This window comes from Gobius niger, assembly GCF_951799975.1.
Source record: "Gobius niger genome assembly, chromosome: 15".
Taxonomy (NCBI): Eukaryota; Metazoa; Chordata; class Actinopteri; order Gobiiformes; family Gobiidae; genus Gobius; species Gobius niger.
This window is the reverse complement of record NC_136866.1, coordinates 24,573,358-24,584,058: the sequence shown is the minus strand read 5'-3', so window position 1 is coordinate 24,584,058 and position 10,701 is coordinate 24,573,358. Positions and strand designations below refer to the sequence as shown.

General features: G+C 43.0%; 1 protein-coding gene across 1 annotated transcript; it reads right to left on the bottom strand.

Moving 5' to 3' along the window:
* Window positions 1-3,730: 3,730 nt before the first annotated feature.
* Window positions 3,731-9,023, bottom strand: LOC306974481 (homeobox protein OTX2-like). Its single transcript, XM_079571722.1, has 4 exons — window positions 8,915-9,023; window positions 5,734-5,838; window positions 5,436-5,587; window positions 3,731-4,923 (listed from the first exon to the last, which is right to left on the bottom strand). Exons 2-4 carry the CDS (start codon window positions 5,828-5,830, stop codon window positions 4,282-4,284), a joined length of 891 nt encoding a protein of 296 aa, XP_079427848.1. The 5' UTR covers window positions 5,831-5,838; window positions 8,915-9,023; the 3' UTR covers window positions 3,731-4,281.
* Window positions 9,024-10,701: the final 1,678 nt, after the last annotated feature.

Here is a 10,701-nt window from a genome sequence, read left to right as displayed (position 1 = left end):
TATGTTGTGTGTTTGTCTCTTTTTGTCCCTTTTTGGTTGCGTTTTCATAGCTTTAGTTGTGTTTTTGTTTGTTTTTTCCATCACATTTGTTTGCTTTTTTGTCACTCTTTTGCTGTGTTTTTGTTGCTTTCTTTGATGCCTTTTTTCAAGAAGCTTTTAGATTTGAGTAAAGCCAAATTGGAGAAAAAGTGCTCGTTTCAGGTGGGGGTTAAAAAAAGTTTTGTAGGTCTTAACTTTCAAATGAAGCGTTACCCTGGCCTCGGCCTATAGGCTGTGCTGTAAGCTCCTGTCCAGAAGCTTTTAGATTCGGATAAAGCCGAACTGGAGAAGATGCTCTCGGTCAAGCTGGGGGTTAAGAGGTACAAAATGCAAGAAGTCACATGGCATTATTATGGGAAACAACGTATTAAACAGATTGATTTAGGGGTTGATTAATTAAACCCAGCCCTATTATATGTATTAACGCTTTACTTCACCATTAAGACTTACTTTTATTGCTTTTACTATTACTTTTTACTATCTCTTGACAAACTGGTCACTTTGAGGCTTTAAGTTGCCATTTGCCAGAAGGATTCCTCATTGGCCTCATATCTCTTTATAGAAACACAATAACGCTTAGGCCTAAACGTTTTGTAACTTTGGCCAAGCCTTTCATTTTCATATTTTAGCTCTAATCCTCGTTTTTAATAATAATGAATACTTCCTGGACTCAAACATATTCTCGTTTTTGTCACACTTGATGCTTATAGGCCTATAATGTGGTTACTATTCATGAATAAATGTCTCACACACTATATGGTGACACCTTAAAGACCTGTTTTACGCGTAACCAAAGCCTATTAAGCGATCCTCTAATGTTATGATATGACGGAAGCCTTATGTAACATTTTCTTTGGGCCATCCAGAATGATCTCCCGCAGAGTGGATCCCGCGGCCGCAGGGGGAAGCTGCGAACCCCGGGCCGCGGAGCTGAGAGAAGCCGCTTGGGAAAGCCCTGCCTCGGGGCAAAGCTCGATAGCATGTGCGGTCTTTTTTCTGGCCAGAGGATCCCTCCGAGGCCCTTTTTTATTGTTTAACATCCTCAAAAGCGCTGAGAGGATTAGGCAGAGCGTCTGTCGGACCCATATGCCCCTTTTTAGTGTCGCTGGTGCTTAATTAAAACCGAGTGGTAACACCGGCCCGTGCGCTCCGCGGACATTTGTTGAACCTGTTGAAACCATCGATCTGTTACTTTGATATTGTGACTCTGGAAACTGGGCAGTGCGCGCTGGTAAAGCTGCAATGAAGATTCAGCCGCATTATGGAGCAGGTCCCAGTTTCGCACTTTGTTTTGTCGCACAAACTTTGCCCCAAAGAGTTTATGATTGAGTATGGAGGTACGTGCACAAAAGATGAAGCAGCCACGAGGATTTAAATGTGAAATTATAGCCTATGAGTAATATGTCATTTTGCTAAAGCTATTTTGTCTTGTTCCACAGCCTAATCTTAAATAGCCACATAAACTATAGATTGGTTGTTGAATGTATATGGACTACAGTTTATATGAACTTAGTTGCTTTAGAAGGCGAAGCTTAAAGGTGCACTATGCAGCATTTTAGGTGAAAAAAAATCTTAATATTTGCGCGCATTTGACCTTTTAATGACTCGGTGGCGTTATAGGTGCATTTGCTTTCCCTCACAATGGCCTCAGGATCGATTGTTTTTAGGTGTTTGTACCAGAAACTGTCCAGAAACCCAAAAACAATTGATTCTGGAGCGTCATAAAGGCCACTGTGAGGGAAAGCAAATGCACCCATCCACATAAAAAGTTACATAGTGCACCTTTAAAACAAAACGCAGACCTAAGAACAATTTAGCTGGCCACAATTAAGGTTTAAGAGGAAAAAAAGAGGCTGGGAAGGGAAGCCAAAAAAAAATCTATAGTAAGAGAAACGTTACTTTGAAAACAAAACTTGTAATAATGTGAAAATCCTAATATCTCCAAAGATGTATTAAAAGTATATATTTCTAAAGAAAAAGGGGCACGAAACGCAAAATACCTATATTTTAGATTGACTTAAAGCTTCAGTGATCAGGCAACTATTTTTTATTTATTTTTTTATTTCTCAAGCAAGATGCTTCAGTACAATATGACTTGTAAAAGTAAAATGTAGATGAAAAGAGTAGTTAAAGTAGATGATTTAGTTGTCATCTGAACAGGGCTGTTTGAGTGGAGAACTTTTGGCTGCTTTTCCTGGAGGCTTCTTCAAAAACTTTACCTGCACCAATTTCAACGATCCGAGTCACCTGCCGTATGTCCCTCCTCTTCGTTTATTTGTGTCCCTCTCGTGCAAAAAAAGTTTGGACACCCCTTCAGTCAAAGGCCTAATTTACGCCTCCCGGTCTGAAAGTCGCCCCAGACGTGTCAGTCTTCTCTCTCCATTGATCGCTCCGTCCCCAATGGCGTGTGTCGTGTCTCGCGCTAATTGAGGGTCACTTCAGCCGCGGCACAAAGTCACGGCAGATTGATGCGCGCGCCTCAGTTTCCCTGTCACGTCCTAATTAGACCGATAGCGCGAGCCGTTTAATCCTCTCTCTCTCTCTTCATTCATATAATACACTCGCTCATTGTCCGCTGGGTTCGAAACATAAAGGCTGAGACAAATGTGGCCGATTTATGGAGGGCCGGACGGTGCTGCGCGTGTGCGTAAAATGGAGACCAGTGGCGAACAGAACAGTTCATCATGTTGATATTTGGTTTAGTGGTTAAGCACTGGTTTAGCCAACAAAAGAGCATAATAAAAGTAATAAGCGGTCTAAAATGTAGCATATTTATCTTCTATCACACCAAGTACAGACACATAAACTTTTTTTTTTTTATTATGTGTCCTTTATTTACACAGATTTGTCCCTTGAGACTCATTTGCAAGAGAGACCTGTATTTGACCTCGAAAACTGAAGCTTGCCAGGACTAAAGCACGTCTTTAAAAATAGACCCATATTGGAATAAATTATGTCTAAGAGGTCATTGTAAACCGAACAAGAAGCACCTTGAATTAACTGCATGAATAATCCCTTGATAGAGATGGAGTCTAAACCATGCACTGTTCTTTTTTTCATTGCATCGCATACAATCATTTGTTTTTTTATTGGTCAAATAGGCTACAGTTTGACGATTATTAAAAAAGAAGTCAAATCGATGATTTTATTATTATTGCATTATTAAGGCTATATTTCTGAATCAAACACAAATCTTAAACTTCCCCATTGTGTTGCAGTTGTGTGATGGGAAACCTCTCTTCCTTAGCTTGATTCCTACCCTTCACCAATACCATTTTCTCTCATGCAATAACAAAAATGTATGTTTTTATCAAGATTATGAAGGAAAAGGACTGAAAGCTATAGTTGGGCAAACACTAAAGGTCTATCTTAGCCAAATAGAATGTCAAATGTAAACTTTATTTATTTCATGCAATGTTACTCTAAATACCAGGTTAATTCAGGTTGATAGAATTTAAAAAAAAAGCACATACAGAGCTTCACCCAACGAAATTTGGTCAAGAGAGCAGTCACTCAGCCAGAGGCCAGCAGTCAATAAAAAGTGGATTTATCTTCTTTAGAGATTAACAGCCTATAATTCACATTCTTGGCAGAATTACGCACTGGACGTGGAGGTTCCCTGTTGAGACCCGTAAAGAAATGTGTTACTCATGCGTAAAGTAAAGTCAAGGAGTTTTTTATTGTTGCGTGTGCTGGGCCAATCCTGATAGCAATATACGTTTATGATATTTTAAACATTGCCATAACTCTGATAAGGAGGAAACATAACTTGTATTGAAAATTGCATACAGGTATAGTACAAATAATAACATTAAGAACTAACACAAAAGAATATTCGAAGACACAAAGAAAGGTACAGTATATGAACACGCAAATGGACTGATTGTCTCAACTAGTCTTAAAATTCTTATAAATAAAATAGTGCATTCAGAATCATAGACTTCAATGATCTCTCTCACACTCACACTCTCACACACATACACCACTTCCTTGATCAGAGGGGCCTCTTTCTCGATCTGTCAACAAAATGTAAAACAACGAGAGTGAAGAGCTCAACTCCCCAGCTCCTGTGCGCCCTGGACTTGGTTCTTCCACCCCTCGCGCCCATTTTTCACTTTTGCGCAACAGATTTGGTCCATGTTTCTGATCGGAAGAAGTCTGAATGTCCAATAAGTTAACGCGCGCACTCGAGGTAGTTTTAGCACTATATATAAAAGTCCCGAAATCGTGTCCATAATAAATTCACAACACTTGGAATTTCCACGCGCCCTGGTCTTTGTAATCCAAGCAGTCCGCGTTGAAATTGAGCTTCCACGACGACGCCTGGTCCTTGTAGTCGAGACAGTCCGCTCCGGTGAAGCCGTACGCCGACGAGGACAGCGCGTTGGCGGGGCTCAAGTGGCTGGACACGCCGTTGCCGCAGCCGCCGCCACCGCCCATGGGACTCATAGCTGAGCCCGCCGCGGAAAGCTGGTGATGCATCGGCGATAAATACGAGTCCATGCCGGAGAAGTAGGACGACGAGCCCGTGTAGCCCTGGTTGTAGCCCGTGGTCGCCTGCGTGTAGGTCATCGGGTAAGGTCGCTGCATGCAGGACGAGGCCGCGGTGGTGGAGGAGAGCGGGTCCGAAAGCGGGGAGATGGAGGCGGGACTCCAGATGGACACCGGGGCCGCGCTGGCGGCGGTGGTGCTCACGGCCGGGATGGCGGTGGTGCCGGACGGCGGCGTGAACTGGCCGCTCGCCCCGCTCTCCGAACTGGCCTCGCGCAAGGGGGAGCCCTTCTTCTTCAGCGGTCGGTTCGCGGCCTGCTGCTTCTGCGCGCCCGTCTGAGTCTGCTGCTGGGCCTGCTGCCGGTGCTTGGCTCGTCTGTTTTTAAACCAGACCTGAAATGGGGGGAAAGGTTAAATAATTAGGCCCTGTGGTAAAGGCAGACATTTCAGAGGAAAATACACATAAACCTTTTATTGACTGTTGTTGTTTACACTATGACAGTAGGCTATTCCTCCCTGAATGTTGTGATGCGTATCTATAAACTAATCTCTGTGAGGAATTTGGATTCTAGAAAGTTAAGGAAGACTTAAAACGTTTGCGCTTCTCCTTTTCTTGTTTGTACAATGAAAAGGTAAAGGGCCAATTACAGATATTTGTTTTCTTACAAGTATAGTCTCTGTTATTAACATTTCACCGAACAAACAATTAACATGGAAAACCACCAACGTCCCAACGCGCTACACACAATGGAGCCACTGTCTCTCTTTTGACGCGCACACTTCAGGCCAAATTAACGACCCCCAATCACCTGTCTCTCTACCCCAACAATAGCAACATTGTTTTTTGTTTTGTTTTTTTCTCGTTGTTTTTTTTCCCCTTTCAACGTGTTCAAGGTGGGACCAACCTGCACTCTCGATTCGGGGAGATTGATTTTAAGGGCCACCTCCTCTCTCATAAAGATGTCCGGGTATCGCGTCTTGCCGAACAAATTCTCCAGGACGTCGAGTTGGGCCCGCGTGAACGTCGTCCTCTCTCGCCTCTGCTTTCTTGGAGTTGCTACAGGGAAAGACATTGTAATAAAAATGATGAGACATAAGCGACTTGACAGCATTTTTAAACTGAAAAAAGGCTGTGCGTCAAAATGATATCGGGCGATAGCGCGTCGTATTTATTTTAACTCTATCCGGGTATTTTTGAATTACCTTGGTATCCCACTGAAGGGTGCAGTAGATCCACTCCTGAGGTAGATAAGCTCAGCCCGTTCACTGTGTATGGCGGTTGTTTCAAGTAGGACATCATTTTGGCGGCTGTTGGGAGTGCACCACAAAAATGAAAAAGAAAACACAAGATAAAAGGCTTGGATCCTCAAGAGTATCCGTTTGGTGTCGTTGTTGTTGTTGTTGTGCCAACGCGGACAAAAAAATACGATTTGTTTTGATCTGTTATTCTCCTGGCGGTCTCTGCGTTTTTTGTTTTTTTTCCTTTATACGCACGGCCTTTTACGCACGACGATCCCTCGGACAAGTGCACGTCCTTGGACTCTGCTGCGCTCTTAAAGCCAAGCGCGGACCCCCAGCTGTTCTCCCAGCACTGGGGGAGAGCTCTGTCTGGCTAACAAGCGTTTACGCCATCGCCCCCCCTTCGCCTTCACCAATCTCCGTAGACAAACTGCCACTATAACCCCGCCCCAAGCAAGCAGCGCACACAGTCACACACACCCCACTCCTCCTCCTCCTCCTCCTCCTCCTCTTCTGCTGCTGCTGCTGCTGCTCCACTGGCCTACACTCGTACGACCCCAAAACAAAACATTGTCGTTAAAATGCGCACACTCGCTGGGCCCCCAAAACCGAGCGGCCCACCATTAGCATATACCCACAGGTTATGGGCGAAGCTAAATAGACAGCTGATTGGGGGGCCATTTGCACAGACAAAGCCTACTGTTGACCGATAAGTAATGGCGATAACAAAAGACTTCAGGCCGGGCACAAACAATGAGGTCAATGCTGCAAACTGCATGGGCGCGCATTCACATACAAGTATCTCTAAATTCTATACGCGCAATTGTTTCCCCCTTAAAAATCCCGCGCTCATTCAGATGCAACTATGTTAAAATGACAAGGGGCCGCAACTCGAGCAAATTGGGGGGGGGGGGGACAACAAGGCGCGCATCTTCCAAAACTTTATTCGAATTCAAGACACACACAAAAAAAACTTGAGGACTCGTCCGTCTCCACCCTCCTCCTCCTCCTCCTCCCGTGTCGTAATGAATTGCTCTCTCGGTAATTAGATTTGCGTAGTGAGACCATGCGAAGGTGTTGATTAGGAAAGACCACTTAATCTTAATCTAAGTAAACAAGGAGATTGCTCACTCCGTTTGTGCGCAGGTGACGAAGTTTGTCTTAAGCCACTGTCACCTTAGAACCTGTTGCCAAAGGAAGGTCATGAGAGTGTATTGCGGGAAACAACTGTAAGGCTAAAATAACTGGCCAATATTGCTCAGATATTTTATTGTATTAGTGGATATGGATTATTGCCTTTGGGCTATTAGTCTTTTAGAAGTGTATATATTTCCCCCCTTTCAGCAAAACATTAGTGGCTATCGAGTCATTACAGTGTTTTTAGACCATTAGTGATTTATCATGTCATAATCTCACATATTGGCTCATTTGTTTGTTTGTGTTCCTTTGTCATTAATGTATAGCGCTATTTTGAAGGTATTATAGGCACATTAAGCTTTTGAGTTCCAATTACTTAAGGCTAAGAGGCCCTTAAAGTAACCTAAATAGTCAGATAATTCTCTCATTAGGCGCTAAGTAAAGTTGTTTTCCTTTGTCGCTATTAAAGTTTGAAGCCATAATAGGCCCTTTGCGTTTAAGATTTAGTGAGGAAAAAAAATGGATTGGACAATGTTGTCACGTTCCAAGAAGGCACTTCTTTTATTTACGCACGTAACGGCCACTCCTCCTCGCGCAATCTGTCCCCGTCCCTCCACGCGCTCAATACCATCTAACCTAATACCTTGTTTTGGGGTTCGGTTTTAATTATTATTGGCTACTATACCCCTTCTATATCTTTTTTTCCCCCCCTCCTCCTCCTCCTCCCCTCCGTTCAGTAAGAAATTAACGAGATAATCCGGCCGGCACGCGCTGGCCTGATTATAGGACGCCAGCCACGACTCCGCGCGCTCGGGCCGCCTCGATTTTCTGCGTCACGAAAATAAAACAAAGCCCGGCCATTGTGTACATGAGACCAGCTGAGCGCCAGACAGCCCCCCGGCCTCCCCACGAACATAAGCACAACTGACAACTCACTTTCCTTAACCATTATTATTATTTTTTCATTATTATTATTATTATTATTATCATGGATTATATAATGGGGGATTTTAGCCTAGTGTTGGTTGACTTTTTCTTATTTGCTATCATCCTATTTTTATTTATATTATTTTTTTCAGGATTATTATTTAGTGATATAAACTTTATTTTTATCTTAAAAAAAAAATCGTATATATTTGTCGCTTTTTGGCTCCGATTTGATGTAACTTAAAGGCACACTGCGTAACATTTTCGACTATAGGCCTACTGTTGGCATCAGTACAAAACATGCTCCCAATGACCAGCGCGACACAGAAAATGCTATTACTGCAGTGGGTAATCAAAGCGTGGATTTGGATGAGGACCTAACCTGTTTAGTCGTCATCTCCATGGAGACGAGCTGGAGACGTACCCACTCCCGGTATGAGGTATTTTTTCCAATGATGAACATATCTATCATAAAATAAATGCTTGTATTTCAATTTTATTTATTGGGTAAAATTCTACATGGTGTGGCTTTAACATCTTTATTTACCCCCCCGCCTGAATCGAGCGAATTTTCTTCAGTTCGGCTTTGCCCAAATCTAAAAGCTTCTCGACTGGAGAGCAAGTAAGAAGTTAAAATAGAATATCATTACGCGTGTTTTTTTACGTCCCCAGAGGCTATTTTGACTGTTCATCTTCACTCATTATTGATACAATGGGCACATTACCTTTAAAAGACCAAATAGCACATAAGCCTACAATCAAAAACTTAATTATGTTGCATCGCTCTTCCAAATCTCTCTTGTTCAAAACTACGTGACAGCTCCACTGCCCTCGGATCTGCTCAAACGCTCCAACGACCCTCTTTTATTCCTCCTCCACCTCGCAGCCCGAAAAATGATCAGAGGGCAGCAGCAGCAGCGAGGGGAGAAAAAAAAAAGAAAAAAAGAAGTTTCACGCCTCTCCAATTATCGCGTACGCTCTCTGCCGCAAAAGTGCTGCCACGGACTGAACGTATAGCACGGGGCCCCTCAAAAATAAATAACTCGGTAAATGAACCGGTCGGAAATAAAGCTTAACTTACTTTTTAAGCGCCTGGATGCAGCGGAGTTACGAGGCAGCTTTGATTAGGTCCCTCGCTCGGTTAAGCCTGTTTGATGCGGATAATGCGCTACTAAAGAAAAGCCCCTCGCATTTTATGGAAGGGAAGAGGGAAAGAGAGAGAGGGAGAGAGAGTTAAAGAGGAGTTTTTTTTTTATGGAGCCAATGGGAACACGAAGGACAAGGATGGAGTCTAATTTATTTGCTGTGTTACTTTACACCGGAGTTTCTACAGTTTCTACATAGGCTACACTGGATACAGTTGTAGTAGTCTATAGTTGCCTGCCATCTCTAGCACCTGCACGTTGTGTTTTACGCACACGGATCTTACACTTATTTTCAGAAACTAAAAGGTCTTAGCTTTCAAATGAGGGATTGCACCGGTCTGTAAAACGCAACCATATAGATACAACAAAATGCGTGGAAAAAACGCGCCGAAAAACAACAATATAAAATGTTACGATCAGTTTGTTTTAGTCTTCAAATGAGGCTGTAAAATCTCCAGTCAAGAAGCTTTTAGATTTGAGTAATGCCAAACTGGAGAAAATGTGCTCCATTAAGGTGGGGGCTAACCTCTTAGCGCCACCTTAAAGCCACACCGCGTAACATTTTATCCAATAAATAATACTGAAATACAAGCATTTATTTTATATCAGATATTCTCAACATTGAAAAATATCTCATAAATGTACAAACAAACATGAGCCTTTGCTCTGAGCGTTATCCTAAGACATGACAGTAACTGTACCAGGAGTGGGTACGTCTCCAGCTCGTCTCCATGGAGATGTCGACTAAAGGCAGCATTTTAAATTTAAACAGGTTAAGTCCTCATTCAAATCCATTCTTTGACTACACACTGCAAAAATAGTATTTTCTGTGTTGAGCTGGTCATTGGGAGCATGTTTGGTGTTTCCCGCAACAGCACAGTCCAAAATGTTAAACATTGTGCCTTTAAGTAGTCAACTTTGGGTAAACCAAATAAAGCTTCTTCAATGGAGAGCAACAGTGTGATGCCTCATTTGAAAGAAGACTGATCGCAACTTTTCTGTCGCTTTTCTATTTTATTATTGTTGCTTTTCTGGCACGTTTTTGTTATCTTGTTGTTGTTTTTATCACTCTTGTCACTTTTTTGTCGCTCTTTTGTCCAAGACGCTTTAAGACGTGGGTAAAGCCAAACTGGAGAAAATGTGCTCTGTTAAGAGGTTAAAGTCGTCAAAAGGACTGTATTGTTTGAGTTGAGGACGTTCGGCTTCTTTACGCCTGGATTCATCGAGGTCACCTGTGGGGAAACTCCTGGATTAGAGCCCACGCAAGCAAATAAAATAACACATGACGTCTACAGTAAACAATACAAGTTCCATCATTTTATATGTGAACTCATTTGAAATTATGAGTTCACACCTGTGTCCAATTACGCATGCTTCCACATATTGTAGCCTATAGCACATATGTGAGGATGTAGGCCAATAAATCTAAACTTTGCACCTTGGATTTCAATCCCATCCACCTGCCATTTCATTAGGAACGGCGTGCGTAAAGCGTGCGTAAAAGTGCGCCTGATCGTCTGCATCACAAGCCCCCTTTATTTTTTCCGTTTATTCCTCTTGGTTTGGGTGGATCGGTCTGTTGTTCAGTGCGCACGTTGGGAAACCGTAGAAACGGAAGCGCCGTCCTCGCCGCATTGATGCTCAGTCGCCGTGAATAAACGCGTACAGCGGCAGGTTATGGGGGAAACTTAATTAGGAGTGTTCATGCCAGACGAGCAGACTG